This window comes from Triticum aestivum, chromosome 6D (assembly GCF_018294505.1).
Source record: "Triticum aestivum cultivar Chinese Spring chromosome 6D, IWGSC CS RefSeq v2.1, whole genome shotgun sequence".
Taxonomy (NCBI): domain Eukaryota; kingdom Viridiplantae; phylum Streptophyta; class Magnoliopsida; order Poales; family Poaceae; genus Triticum; species Triticum aestivum.
This window is the reverse complement of record NC_057811.1, coordinates 234772335-234787111: the sequence shown is the minus strand read 5'-3', so window position 1 is coordinate 234787111 and position 14777 is coordinate 234772335. Positions and strand designations below refer to the sequence as shown.

At 43.9% G+C, this 14777-nt stretch overlaps 2 protein-coding genes and 1 long non-coding RNA gene across 4 annotated transcripts; all 3 read right to left on the bottom strand.

Moving 5' to 3' along the window:
* Positions 1-3067: 3067 nt before the first annotated feature.
* Positions 3068-5021, bottom strand: LOC123141453 (uncharacterized). Its single transcript, XM_044560592.1, has 4 exons — positions 4063-5021; positions 3695-3893; positions 3473-3565; positions 3068-3334 (listed from the first exon to the last, which is right to left on the bottom strand). Exons 1-4 carry the CDS (start codon positions 4785-4787, stop codon positions 3101-3103), a joined length of 1251 nt encoding a protein of 416 aa, XP_044416527.1. The 5' UTR covers positions 4788-5021; the 3' UTR covers positions 3068-3100.
* A 374-nt stretch (positions 5022-5395) lies between these two features.
* LOC123141452 (uncharacterized) lies at positions 5396-9076 on the bottom strand. 2 transcript variants are annotated; one of them, XM_044560589.1, is made up of 6 exons: positions 8982-9076; positions 8744-8908; positions 6726-6845; positions 6000-6602; positions 5700-5846; positions 5396-5560 (listed from the first exon to the last, which is right to left on the bottom strand). In XM_044560589.1, exons 3-6 carry the CDS (start codon positions 6744-6746, stop codon positions 5411-5413), a joined length of 921 nt encoding a protein of 306 aa, XP_044416524.1. In that variant the 5' UTR covers positions 6747-6845; positions 8744-8908; positions 8982-9076; the 3' UTR covers positions 5396-5410. The 2 variants fall into 2 exon arrangements, with proteins under 2 accessions (XP_044416524.1, XP_044416525.1); XM_044560590.1 differs by having other exon boundaries at positions 6726-6838.
* A 647-nt stretch (positions 9077-9723) lies between these two features.
* Positions 9724-14577, bottom strand: LOC123141451 (uncharacterized). The gene is made up of 2 exons (XR_006470299.1): positions 13890-14577; positions 9724-9951 (listed from the first exon to the last, which is right to left on the bottom strand). It is a non-coding gene; the product is annotated as an uncharacterized lncRNA (long non-coding RNA).
* Between the last annotated feature and the right edge of the window lie 200 nt (positions 14578-14777).

Below are 14777 nucleotides of genomic sequence, written 5' to 3'. Positions count from 1 at the left end.
CTCGGCGTCCGTCATCGCTAACGCGACGACGTCCGCCTCGACTCGCGTTACGCTAAGACAGGGTGGCAGTGGTATCACGTGCTCGTCTCGGCGTCCGTCGTCGCTACCGTGACGACGTCCGCCTCGACTCACGTTACGCTAAGACAGGGTGGCAGTGGTGTCACGTGCTCGTCTCGGCGTCCGTCGTCGCTACCGCGATGACGTCCGCCTCGACTCGCGTTACGCTAAGACAGGGTGGCAGTGGTGTCACGTGCTCGTCTCGGCGTCCGTCGTCGCTACCGCGACGACGTCCGCCTCGACTCGCGTTACCCTAAGATAGACAGGGTGGCAGTGGTGTCACGTGCTCGTCTCGGCGTCCGTCGTCGCTACCGCGACGACGTCCGCCTCGACTCGCGTTACGCTAAGAGAGGGTGGTAGTGGTGTCACGTGCTCGTCTCGGCGTCCGTCGTCGCTACCGCGACGACGTCCGCCTCGACTCGCGTTTACGCTAAGAGAGGGTGTCAATGGTGTCACGTGCTCGTCTCGGCGTCCGTCGTCGCTACCGCGACGACGTCCGCCTCGACTCGCGTTACCCTAAGATAGACAGGGTGACAATGGTGTGACGTGCTCGTCTCGGCGTCAATCGTCGCTACCGCGACGACGTCCGCCTCGACTCGCGTTACCCTAAGATAGACAGGGTGGCAGTGGTGCCACGTGCTCGTCTCGGCATCCGTCGTCGCTACCGCGACGACGTTCGCCTCGACTCGCATTACCCTAAGATAGACAGGGTGACAGTGGTGTCACGTGCTCGTCTCGGCGTCCATCGTCGCTACCGCGACGACGTCCGCCTCGACTCGCGTTACGCTAAGACAGGATGACAGTGATGTCACGTGCTCGTCTTGGCATCCGTCGTCGCTACCGCGACGACGTCCGCCTCGACTCGCGTTACCCTAAGATCGACAGGGTGGCAGTGGTGTCACGTGCTCGTCTCGGCGTCAATCGTCGCTACCGCGACGACGTCCGCCTCGACTCGCGTTACGCTAAGACATGATGGCAGTGGTGTCACGTGCTCGTCTTGGCGTCCGTCGTCGCTACCGCGACAACGTCCGCCTCGACTCGCGTTACCCTAAGATAGACAGGGTGGCAGTGGTGTCACGTGCTCGTCTCGGTGTCCGTCGTTGCTACCGCGACGACGTCCGCCTCGACTTGTGTTACCCTAAGATAGACAGGGTGGCAGTGATGTCACGTGCTCGTCTCGACGCCCATCGTCGCTACCACAAAATCATTAGTTATTCATTAAGGTTAAATTGATTCAATGACCAAAGTTCCGCGAGGATATATAGCCCGGAGAGACGAACAAAAATGCGTTCATTTGCCTCAAACTTTAGTGGGGCCCATTTAAGACTTAATCGAATGATTACCCAACAGGTAAAAAGTGCTTTTGTTTCTTCTCATCGAGATAGAGGTAGGCAAAAAGAGGGATTTTCATCGTTTGTGGATCACTCGGATAAACGCAGCAACGCGGGGTATATAACCCTAAGACAAGGTGGCGGTGGTGTCACGTGCTTGTCTCGGCGGTGACGGTGTTGTCAATTAATTTGTATCTGAACAAAAAGATCAAGAACTTGCATCGGACAAAAATGTCATCACTATCCAAAAAAGCATATATAAAAATGTATGTGTTTTCTATACTAAAAAGCAAAAAAAACTATTTAAATAAAAACAGTATTTCGCCGTAATAATCCTCTTATCGATGAGTCATTCTCATGTGTACGGCATTTTGCCATCCTTGGGTGATCCTCCATCTATCTTAGGGTCATGATTTAGTCCTGTTGGGATGATCTGCATACAAAAGAAAATGTATTTTAGTGGTGACAAAAATCTCTAGTAGACCATTGGAAAAAGAAGATGAAGGAAGTTTGAATGGAAAAAGGAAAATGAGGGGACAGGCATGGTTTCAACTTCCCAGTATAAATTCTAACCTATTTGTATTAAAAACAGCTTAACTATTCAGAAAAAAATTATGATCTATATATAATATATTTCGGTATTTGGTCATGTGGCTTCCCTAAAAAAATGAAGCTGACAAAAAGGGCAAGGATTCCAGTACTGATTTTGTGAAGTATTCTTAAGAATCTGACCTTTTCCAGCCAGATGTAGTTAACATTGTTGTGCAACAGGACCCCATGGAGAATACCCTGGAGTCTGTGAGATTTATGTTCATGAGATAAGAAAGAGAAAAGGTTAGAAATCATGGGGGAATGCATACAAACTTGGAAAAACTGTAAAAGAGAAAAAAAATCTGTTTGCAAAAAAGACAGAAAAATGAAGGGAATTTTCCTTTAGTCATACGTACCGAGTAGTCAAATGGAACACCCTGCAGAAAAGAAAAACACGCATAGAAAAAAGAAAGTTATTTTTTCAATGAAAGTAGAAGTTTAAGAACATTGTGAATAACTAAAAGAAAGCAAAAAAATAAACGATGTAGCAAAAACCAGCTAAATAAAAAAGAGGTGGGGTGTGTGTGTGTGTGTGGGGGGGGGGGTTATTAAAGAGATAAGTCAACACTCACATATTTTCTTAAGAGTTCTTTGGTTTCTGGCATCAGGTTTTCATTGCAAGGGTGAGCAACCATGTAGTAAGTTAGACTCTCGCGCATGCTCTTTGCATGCTCCTGTTTTTGTTTTACATAAAAATAACAGTTAACTTGAAGTTAAAAAGGAAAAAACATGTTATATTGGTGTAAAAACGCAGCAGGATATAAGAATAAAAAAGATAAACACCTGTGAGAGACTAAAAAAAATGAGCCTGACAAAAAGCATAAAAAAGGATGAGGTTTTAAGCAGCAAAAAGTTGAGCTACATTACATGGATATGCGATGTGTGTGTTATCAGTTGAACAAAAAAAATACAAAAAAGACGAAAAGGGGTGGTTGCTATGACTTAGGGGTTCGAAACACAAAGTGTTGTCTCCATCATGTCCTTGTACCAACTTCATTGTGAAGATCCCACTATCTGCCCTGCAATTCATAATTATGTTTTTTTGCATCACTGAAGTTAGATGAAAAAAATACTGAAAAGGATCATGCATAAAATTGCTTGAGTTCAGTCGTTGGATTGCATTACTCTTTAGTTGAAGAGCACACACTCCGGAAAGACACACCCATGTCAGTCACATTTACTTGTGATCTCTTGTATGCCAGCTTGAAAGCCGCTTTGAAATTCTTGATTACAAGCTGAGCTTCATCAGCAATCAAGTCGATTCTGTTGTTTGGGCAGAGGACTTCGAACATTTTCTTCCTAAAGTTAGCAACAACCGTGTACCAGAAACTGTACGAGCTTAAAGGTAAAAACACCTGTACATTGATCCAAAAATAAACAAAACAATATTAGCACAAAACGCCATGGTGACTTTTTACTGAAAAATAGAAAAGACATGGGACTTGCATGGAGACTATAAATTATATGGCTTGTTTATTGGACTACGAAAATACCATGTGAATTCGGTCAAGATGGAATCCTATCATTGTCTCCCTCAGGTGAACAGATAACGCCAATGGAGTTTCAAATGCCTTTTGGAATAATTTCTGGAAAAATTTGACCGGATCAAAGATGCATCAAAGGCACCAAGAAGGGGAGGGGGGCTCGCAAAAAAGAAACAGAGCATTGGATGGAAAAAAAGAGTATTGTCTGCACATATTTATGTTTCTGCTTACAGCAATGTCGCATTCGACATAGTATCTTGACCAGTAACTTCGCGGGAGAAGATTGAGCCTATCCTTTTCAGTTTGCTCGGCCATTACTGCTTTTCCCAACATATTGATCACGTACTTATTGACCCGGCCATACACTTGCATGCTCAGGCCAAAAACCCTATGTTCAACCCATGTCGAGCCCATTTGTACTATTCTTGGGCTGCCACAAAATGAAAAATATGGAAAATTCAGAGTGGGAAAGAAGCTTGATGGGAACAAAAAAGAGGAATGAAAAAGGACAAAATATTGCTTGTTATACAGACAGTGCATCCCCATTGAGGAGAAAAAAGGAAGAAAAAACAAAAAAAGAGGAGATTGTACTGAGATACCTCTTTTGCCTTGAATGGGGTGGTATTCGTGACACAATGTCGTTGAAAACAGCACTTTCGACTGGATTTGAGCTGAAGCTGCAACAAATCTCATTGGGCTTGATCTCTGATATGTGCATGTCTTGTGTAACTGATGTGGTATACTGAGTTTGTCTTTGTTGTGAAAACCACTCTTCCTCAATCCTATCGGTAGACTCGATCAACCGCGCTACCATATCAGGGTCGTCCCATGGGAAGTCTTTGTTGGTAGCTGAAGAGGTGCCATGGACCGGTGTTTGTTGGATCTGACCAAGATTAGCGTCGCTTGATGACTGATCTTTCTCGTGTGATGATGCGCTTACAGTTCCTAAAGTGTGTGGCATCTCATGATGAATGTTGCTCGACAACTCATCTGTGTTCTGAAACATCCTTGCCCTTTTTTTCAAAGCAACGCAGTTGTCAGCCATCTCGTTTAAGGACATGCATGTCGTCCTTTTGTTTCTATTAGTGATGTCCTCTGTCGTCCTGATAGGGTCGCTGCTGGTTGGACCTTCACTACCATCAACCTTGGTAAAGACCTTCCATTCTTCAAACAGATTGAGCTCCCTGGAGGTTAATAAATCTGGCTCTCGTGGACTCAGCCGTCGGTGCCAAAATGCTTTCTCGTCAAGAACATAAGAAAGCAAGCTAAAAGTGTGGGTTGGTTCAGCCTCGGTATCTCCAACCTGCACCTTCTGTGGGTACATCCCCTCCAATGCTTCCGTGTAGTGCGGCAGGTCTAGATCGGTCGAAACTGGTATTGTGTCAATTATTCGAAGTAGGCTTTCAACGTTGGGTACCCTGGCATTGGCACATGCTTGTTTGTCCCATTCCGCCAAAACTTCATCACTTGTATCCTCAAAACTCAAGAGCACGGGTACGGGGGCTTTGTTGTTCTTCCTTTGTACTTCAGACAATGGCTTTGTTTCTTCAGCTGTAAAAACGTGGTGCTCTGTTTCCTGCCCTGAGCCACATTCTGCCCCTGTTTTCCTTCAGGATTATCCTCTTTTCCTTCAGCCAGTGTGGTACTTGTCATTTGCAAGCTGAAGTGGCTACCACAAGGAACCGTCGGAGCCACTGAAATGGGCACGCAACTTGAATCTTTGTCTGTGCTATTCTGTTTTTTGCTAGGCGATGAAGAATGCATTGACGGCATCAGTTTCAGCAGGTTCATAAAGTTCTTGGCGAGTACATGTTGCATTGAATCAAAAAGCTCGTTCTGCATGCTATGCATAATCTTTGGAAGCTCGTCTAAAACCTGAAATTTGTAAAAAGAAAAATGTAAGAAAGCAAATATATTTTATTAAAAATAAAACTGCATGCTGCACCTCTAAAGACAAAAGTAAAAAAATACCATCTGGTGGTTTTCCTCTGGAACAATTGAGAGGGTGAACTGCAGGAGTTCATCGTACGAGGCACCTAGTGTGACTTTTGACTGTGTGTTGATTTGACCGAAGGGTGTTTCCGACACATGCTTTGTCTGCCATAAGTTTTGTTATGTTTACACCATGTCAGAATCATAGGGGGTGGCTGAGAGAAACCATCTTTCTTCAAGGGAAGAGTGCGAGGATGGTTAAATCCTCAAACAAAAGGATTTGTGTGTTTACAAAAATAATTACCGGGAGCCTGCCGTAAAGCAATTTATCGCTGCTTGTGCAGTCCCGCCTTTCATATTCTGCTACAATTTCAGACGTCCAAAGTGAAATCCGTGGCCGCTTGCTTGTGACCGGCATGATGTCGGTGTCAAGAAATTCAAAGTATATGATCTGCGCAAGAGGATGAAGAGCAAAAAAGAGATGAAAAAAGAAATATTGTGCTTGAAGAAACCCTATATATATATTCTGTCAAATAGACGTATGTGGATATGAAAGAGAGAAAGAAAAAAAGAAGTATCCATAATATGCTTTGTATCTACACACCGTGAGTGTTAAGAGATCCCCGCCGAGCACCGTTGTGGCTCCAGCCTTGTAGCTATCAATTGACGCCACAAGCTTGTCAAGGACAGCCGTGCAGAAGTCGAATGAGCCAATCTGTTCAGGGTCTTCCAGAATGTGGTAGTAATCTGGACTAGCAGCCCCATGGCTTGAAGAGCAGAGGAGCACGGTGAGCGCATACATTGTGAAAATCCTTTTGAATGAATCTCCATCTAGCCCAGGTTGTATCAAGTTATCCAGCTCGTTTATGGTCGGGTAGTTTCCTTTGCATTTTGTCTGCTGAGCAATCAGTGATCTAAGTGCTGGGTTTTGCTTCTTCTCTATGGTTTTTCCGCCAAGTGGTATCCCCAGGACCTGGTGTATGCAGTAGGGTGTGATTGTGAACTTGAACCCATTGGGGAGTTCAATAGCCCTTGAGGGTACATCAAAGTTTGATGCCAGATAATGAACGACACCGCGCGGCAGAGTATCACATTTTAGGTCAAGCAGATGATCCAGGCCCATGCTACGGGCAAGCTGCCTTTGATCTAGAGTTACATGCTGCGCCGTCGCCATGAATTTCCGTAGCGAGAGCTTTGTTGCAAAATCCTTTAAACAATCATTTATTAAGAAAAAAAGATCAGCGAGTGCAAGGAATATAAACATTTCTGCAGTGAAGAAAGTGATCAATTGAGATAAATTATGTAAATGCAAAAATTAAAAGGAACTCACTGCTCTTGCCTGCTCAGCCATGGTTGATATAAAATTCTATTGGTTGGATGTATTGAAGAAAGCCAACAATTTCCTTGTTCCCTTCGAGTTATTAGCAACTCCTAATGCCAAATCTGAAATCTGAGAGAAGATTATTCATGATTATGTGAGAACTGTGAAATGACAGTACTCAAAAGGAAGTAATTAAAAAAAGTTATGCGTCATTTGGTGTAAAAAATGTGAAAAGACCATGCTTAGCATCTTTATATTACAAAAAAAATGTATGAAAAGTTAACAAAAAGTAACAATTAACATCTTTAGTGCAGTACAGCATGCTGAGCATTGTTAGTTTGTTTTTGATGAAGAACAAAGGTCAACATGAGTACTATAAAAAAGTACTCTGATAGGCTGTGCTAAGGATAAGATGTTTCTTGAAGCCTAGCTTGATTACTACGAAAAATAAAAACAGCAGATAGGTAGCAGAAATTTATACTAGAGAACAGGTAACACATGGTTAGTGGAGCAAGTAGAAGCAACACTTCATTATCGCAATTAAAAAAAAACATCTTCGGCTACTGGGAGGAGGGCAAAGTCTCGTATCCTTTCCACTCATAAACAAATGCAAAAGGAAATCAGTGCCTGCACTGTTTAACACATCTCTGCTCAACACCCGGGAAAAGAAAAGTTGATGAAGGTGCACATCAGGAAATAATTCTATGTGCTTGTGAGGACAAGCTGTGTTGATCAGTGCTTTCTGTTGCTCTGCTTGGGTCCTAAGACCACAAGAAAGCATATGCATCCATGTTCAGGCTCCTGTTTCTTAGAGCATTGTTCAGGTCAAAGTGGCAACTAATCACCACAAGGCGCCAAATGCTAACCTGTGTGTATTGGTGCACTCAGTGGCCCTCATGCAAACACAGTGACCCACTGTGCATTTCCCATATACATTACTGCAATAAATAAACCAAAGCAAATGCAGCAGCTCAACACAAACCCTGAATAATTGGCCATTCTGACTGAATAAGTGAATATGTATGTAGCCACTAGCCTTTTTTCCCTGCGCCATCCACAGTGCTCCCAGGGGTGACAAAGATTCATCCACACAATGAAACCATATCATGGATCATGCATGCACCACAACAGCAACAGCACAGATCAAAACAGACACATCATGCGCCTGATCTCCCAAGCATCAGATCTCAAGGCCGGCCCAAGCACTGGATGAAGACTGTTGAGGGGCAAGATTCAGAGTCTGTGTCAGCCAGTGGCGTCGCCCAACACCACGCTCAAAGGCACACACCACCACAGCCACAACACAGCATGCATGAACACTCACTCACACACACACAACCACATAAGAGGCATTGAAAAGAACAATCAATGGGAAGGGGATGCAGGGCATGACCATTTAAGGAAGCATCCTTGAATAAACAAATGGGGGCCAGATTTTAGATTCAACACCTGAATTTGTGAAAATGCCCCCTTTGGATCAGAATGCGCAACCAAAAATGAATACAACAATGCACAAATCAGTCAAACATTCCCAAACAAAATGCTGAATTATGATTTAAACTACAGCTTTTCTAAGATGTAACTTTACAACTGGTGATCAGCCGCATGGTCTTGATTATCTTCATTTGGATTATGTAAGCATATATTAATATGCTTGGCATGTTAAAACAGTCAGGTGTATTTGCTTTAATCATAATCCACATAAAGATGGGGATTAGAGCAGTGACATATGAGAAATATACCCATGTTTTCCACTGCTCTCAGATTTTAGAGAACGGACATTAGAACCATAACCATGTCGCCCGTTGCTCTTCAATTTGATGTATATTTAGATAACGAGCTAAGCAAGTATTAGGCAAAAATGAAAAACATACTACAGAATACACATGGGTCTCATCCAGCAGTGGGGTGTGTGGGAGAGGGTTGGAATCCTTCCGGATCTGAGGAAGGCGTGTGCTAAAATGGTAAAAATATATGGTCGAAATGGGGGACGAGAACGACCAGAAGGGCGTGAGATCCAGACTTACTCAGTTCGTGATGGCGTCCGTGTAGAGCTCCCGCAAGGTGATGGGGAACTCCACCGCCATCCTCCGTCCTCAAGTTCCCCGTCCGCCCACCGGATTTGGTTGCTGTTGCCCCGGGTGTGGATCAGGTGACGGGAGAAGCCGACGCTGTGCGCTAGTCAATTTGGACTGAAAAAAGAAAAGAAGTAATGGAAGATAGAAAACAGGGGGTCCAGTGAAAACAAATCAATTTTGTACTTACCCTTTTAGTCCTTCCGCGCCGTCCAGATAGGTGATATAGAATAAAAATAAACTACGGGGATAATTCTGAAAATAACCACATCGTCTTCAACCTCAAAAACCCCTAACCCCCCGTGATTAGAGAGAGAAATCAGGATCAAATTCAGGTCGTGATTCTTTGCACCGGCCGAAACTTTTCTTGGGGGAGGGGCGGATCTTTAGACAATTAGCTTGATTCCCCTCTCCCCTTGCTACACCCTTGGCGATCCCATCACGTGCCATCGCCCAGCCCCCTTTCCCATCACACACAGAGCCAAAAAATTGGAGGGGGGTGGGGAAAGGAGAGAGGAAGCGATCTTGGCTGCAGTTGTCGAGCGCATAGCTGGGTAAGGATGGCTCGTCATTGATACAGCGAAGCACCCTTGCTGAGAGCAAAACTAAAACAAAGAGAAAGGGATCAAAAAAGAGGAATTGAGCAGGAGGGCTTCGCAAAAAAAGGCACAGGGAAAAAACAAAACCAAGACAAAAAATGGTGAGTTCTCCTCCACCATTTTCTTTGATTTGCTCTTCCATTGTGAAAATCCCTTTACATTTTATCTGCTTCTCTGATTAGTAGTTAAAAAACAAACATACCTGATTTGGGGAAAAAATTCAACACTGATAGAAGGAACAAAGTGGGTGAAAAGGAGCAAAAAAATATGTTGTCCATGATGGTTTTTTGTCCCAGAAACTTGATGTATATATCAAATGTAAAGTCCAGGACGTGTTGAAAAAAACCGTGATCATTCAATAATAGCTTAGGAACGTTGTTACATGACAAAGAATGCATTGTACTTTTTGAGCCATTTTGAAACTGCTGCTGTGTTTACAGAACCATGATTCTCATGGAAGAAAATTAAAAAGAAAATGAACACAGGATGTTGTCTGGCACTCTCTTTCTTCAGTTTCGACAGCAAAAAAGAATGCACCGGGATCTTGAGGATTCTTTCTATCTGTAGGAAATATATATAGTATGTAAGCGGAAAAAATATTAAAAGAAGAAATGAACTGGATATGTGACTTCGAACAATGCACATTTATGATTTTGCAGGAAAAAGACAAGTGACTGTTCTAATTTGCATTTCTTTTTTCTTCCTTTTCAGATGACCAGTGCTGGTGTGATCTCTCCGCTAGTAAGAGAAATGATGAATGCTGGTTCATCAAGCATGCCAATGCACGTTTTACTGGAAAGATTTACACAGGTATCACCCCCAACCCCCTCTCTCTTTAATAATTCTTTGTAGCAAAAAGCAAGAGGTTCAATAAGTAGAAAAATGCTAACTCTGCCACTCCCCTCCTCCCCGTTCCCTCTCATGGAACACAAAAAAGTCATTTGTGCAGAGGCGTCGCGCTAGAGAGGAGCAAGAGAATATTCAAGAGCTTGCGGCAGTTGAGGCTACCATAAATTCGGCGAGTCATTCAGCTAATATTGCTTTTGGCATGGCGGGGCCAGGGGCTTTCGCGGGAACAGATCCTCATGAGCATAAAGAACCTGCACTGTTTGATTTAAACGAGGTACAAAAGAAACATGACTTAGATACCTATGGTTTGATGAACAAACACAAGTTGCATGCATGTTGTTTACTAGCAAAAAAGAGATAAAAATGAGGAGCTTATAAACACAAATGCTTTTCTATGTGCCGCCCCCAGGCTATTGATGCATATGAGGATGGTCCCGATGCAGCAGGCACTTGGGTTGATGATGTTCTCGACATGGATACAACAGAGTCACATGAGCAAAGGCAGCCACCACTCTTCGACTTGAATGAGGTATGAAGAAAAGGAAACTATGACTCTTATGGGATGTTTTGAAAAATGCACAAGTTTGTGAGGTGTACCTATCTAAAAATAACCAAAAAGAGAAAAATACTTACAGAAAAAAGGAATTGCATCTGTATGTTTTTCCCAGGTTATGGATATACATGAAGATGAGCTTGCTGAGGGTGGATACGTTGCTTCCGCAGTCCACCAGGCGCAGCAAGGCCCGACTCCGGTGGATCGTGCAGCTGTAGCCACGGACCAGGGAGATTCGGTGCTGGATGGTGTTGAACAGACTGATGGTGTGGCTGCAGACCCAGAGCTTCAAAGTGCACTTGAACCTGAGCCCCCGACAGCCGAGGAACATGATATGGACCGAATGTTTGGTAATGGTGATTATCCATCTGTCCGGGAAATCATGGAAGCTCCTGCGCCGGAGCCAGGTCTTGAGTTCGATTCGAGGGACCAAGCATTCTTCTTTTTCGCCTCATATGCCCGGCGTATGGGTTTTGCGGTAAAAAGGGACACCACATATGAGTCGAGGGTTTCAAAGCACATAAACAAGCAGTCATTCAGCTGTAACCGGAGTCGGGCGAATGCGTGCAACGATTCTGCGCTGAGGAAGAGGATGACTTCCAGAATCAACAGGACAATGTGCCCAGTTAAGATAATAGTGAAGGAGGAATCTGGACGATGGGTTATAAAATCCACAAAGCTTCAGCACAATCATGAGCTGGCTCCCAGTGAGTGGCTGGTTAGGTTTATGAAGTGCCACAAAAGGATGTCTGAATCTGACAAGGCATTGATTGACATTCTTCAAGAAAGCAGAGTGCCCCCCAGGAAAGTGATGACCATATTCAGGAGGATGATGGGGAGCTTCAGAGGAGTACCTTTTGATGCTAAGTATCTGAGCAACCGCAATGCAAAGAAAAGACTTAAACACAAGAACAAAGACATTGAGGAGCTGCTGAAAATTTTCAAGAGCGTTGAGGATAAGATGCCAGGTTTCAGTTACCAGCTCCAGGTCGACGCACACAACACCGTTAGAAGTGTACAGATCAGATCGGTAGAGCAAACTACAGCCAGTTTGGGCAGTTTGTCTCTTTTGATACCACCTATTCCACAAACCAGTACAATATGCCATTTGCCCCTGTGGTTGGTGTGGACAACTATGGAAAGACTGTCCTGTTTGGTGCGGCATTGTTAAAGGATGAGAAGGAAGACACATTCAGGTGGCTGTTTCGAGCATTTCTGAGGTCGACGGGGGGTCTGCACCCGGAAACCATAATAACAGACCAGGATGTCGCAATGCGGAATGCTATACGTGCTGTCATGTTGCACTCAACCCACCGCTTCTGCAACTGGCACATCCAGAGGAAAATGAAACAGAAACTAGTCACTTTCTTTGCTGCCCGAGGAACTTTGCATGCAGAGCTCCGGAGCCTAATCAGGAACTCGTTCACGCCTGAAGAGTTTGAGAGCGGATGGCACGCTCTGTTGGAGAAGCATGATGCTCAGGATGAAACCCACCTAAAGCGGTTGTTTGAAATCAGAGATGAGTGGGTCCCTGCGTACTACATGGACAAATTTTTCCCATTCACGTCATCAACTGGGAGGAGCGAGAGCACCAACTCTCTGTTCAAAGGCTACGTCCTCCGAAAAGACTCGATTGCGACGTTTTTCAACCAGTACCAGATTGTGCAGGAAAAGAAGCATAGCGACCTTGATCGACTGAGAGAGAAATCAGAACTGAGAGAACAACGTTACTGGAGTTACGACCCTATGGAAAGAGAGGCTGCAAAGATATACACACCACCAATATACGCCAAATTTGTGGAAGAGATGAAAAAAACCACAGCTTACAGAGTTGAGGTCGTTGCTGCTGCTGGCGAAACAAGAACATTTCTGGTGACAAGGCGGGGCAAATACCAGGACGCAGAGTTTTCAAAGAGGATATACACTGTGTCAATATCACCTGATGATGTCTACCGCTGCTCATGTTCCAAGTTCAGTCGGGACGGTATGCATTGCTGCCACGTCCTAGCGGTAGCAAGACACATTGGGTTGAGTAGCCTCCCTGAAAGCTTTATAAATCCTAGGTGGACAGTAGCTGCAGGGCATGTGTTAGCTATGATGACGGATGGAAATGTTGGTCAAAATGGACAGAGAACACACTTGACAGTCAGGCATTCTATAGTCATGAGCCAGGTGTCCGACGCATTGTCAAACGAATGCACGGACGACAGGTCATACGACCTGTTCGTGGAAGGAATCGGTGAGGCAATAAACAAAGTCAGGTTAGACAAGCGGCTCCGCCAAGAACAACAACTCTCAGGTGGGAAGCGACGGTGTATTGATGATCCTCAGCAGCTGAATGTTGATGCCAGGCAGGAGGGGGATGGCGACCTGCACATCCCTATGCAGGTGCATCAAAACATTGTGTCTACCATTGGTGCGTCTAGCATGGGTGGCGTTGAGGTGCATCAAACATTTGGTTTGAGAGACCCCCCGCTGTCACGCACAAAAGGTTTCAAACTTGGTGATAGGCCAAAGACCATGTATGAAAAGGCTTCTGATAAGCTTAAGAAACAAAAAGCAGCAAGGAAGTGTTCCAAGTGCAGGCTGCCAGGCCATAAAAAGCCACAATGCCCCCAAAATAACCCAGTAATGCTTAAATTTTCTGGACTAGCAGTGTTAATCTTATAGGATTTATTATGGCTATCATATTTTCTTATATAGAAAGCAGAAGGGACTAATTCCCTTTATCTGTCCTCCAAAAACAGGCGACATAACGCGGCGTCGTGGGCTGGACTAGAGAGCTACAACGCGCATAGGATGCTATGGGAAAAGAAATGGAGGCAATTATCTTCTTGGGGCACTTCTTTTTTTGCATGGTGGACGCAGAGAGAAACGATGAGCATTTTTACTTGTGTGTATGTTACTGAACCTGATACTAGCAGGAAGAACAGTGTACGAAAAAAGGAAGTATCTTGTAAGGCCTGTGTTGTCGTTTTAGTGTGAAAGACTGCCTATAAAAAGATAATTATGCTGTAAGTTATTGACATTTACGCTGTAAGTTATTAACCTACGATAAATCAGGGGAAGGAAAGGGATGTTCTTCAAATGATGTTACCATTGCTTAGACACCTTTGCGGTGCTTTCAATTGAAGTTTTTCATCTCTTACTCATCCCTGTACAGGTTAGGTTGTCTATGGAAATATGTCAACCTGAATATCACCCTTGCTGTTCTGTGGTTCTTGTGATCTGATGATGAATTTCTCCTCCTACAGAAAAGCACAACAAAAAATTAGGAGTAGCGAGAGAAATGAGTTGTTCCTTTCTACTAAGAGGGGGTAAACTGATGTAAAAATAATGGCAGCTGCTGATTTCTTTGAACAATATTCAGTTTTCATACATTAACTTGCTACAGAAAAACAAAAGCGATTTTCAGAGATTTAGCTCATTCTCTGAACAATGGCAGCTGCTGATTTCCTTGCACAGTGTTCAGAATTCATACAATAAATTGCTACAGAAATACAAAAAAAGATTCAGAAAATAATTCCTTCTTGAACAAATGACAGTTTTCTGTCAGAATTCATACGACAACTTGCTACAGAAAAACAAAGCGATTTTCAGAGAATTAGTACATTCTTGAAACAGTGGCAGCTGCTATCTCTTTGAAAAGTGTTCAGAATTGAGTTCCAAAATAGATTCCCACAACAGAATTAAAATGAACTGCTAGTCTTAGTTCATTCACTTTAAAAATGCCATTGTTTCAGAGATACATTTAGGGATTTTCTTTTTCCCATATCCACAGCCGGTTCCGATACTTCTATGGATTTTCGCAGAGATACTGCTACGTGGTGCTCCGCCGTCAACGAAAGATGAGACCAAGGTGGATGAGTTGCTGGCAAAAAATCTGATTTTGTGTGAAACAGTAAACAATCTTCTTTTGTGAGAACAGAGCCACCAAGGTGGTCTGCTTTTCTTCAGTTTTGACATACACACTCCTTCTATTTTC

What these genes read in the sequence shown, in the direction of transcription:
- LOC123141453 (XM_044560592.1), bottom strand. Translation starts at nt 4,787, where the DNA reads ATGTACCCACAGAAGGTGCAGGTTGGAGATACCGAGGCTGAACCAACC. An exon ending in CCCCATTCAAGGCAAAAGAG is followed by an intron (nt 3,894 to 4,062) that starts GTATCTCAGTAC and finishes ATTTTGTGGCAG; the next exon opens with CCCAAGAATAGTACAAATGG. An exon ending in ATCTTGACCGAATTCACATG is followed by an intron (nt 3,335 to 3,472) that starts GTATTTTCGTAG and finishes ATCAATGTACAG; the next exon opens with GTGTTTTTACCTTTAAGCTC.
- LOC123141452 (XM_044560589.1), bottom strand. Translation starts at nt 6,746, where the DNA reads ATGGCTGAGCAGGCAAGAGCA. An exon ending in GGGATCTCTTAACACTCACG is followed by an intron (nt 5,847 to 5,999) that starts GTGTGTAGATAC and finishes CCTCTTGCGCAG; the next exon opens with ATCATATACTTTGAATTTCT. An exon ending in TGCTTTACGGCAGGCTCCCG is followed by an intron (nt 5,561 to 5,699) that starts GTAATTATTTTT and finishes AACTTATGGCAG; the next exon opens with ACAAAGCATGTGTCGGAAAC.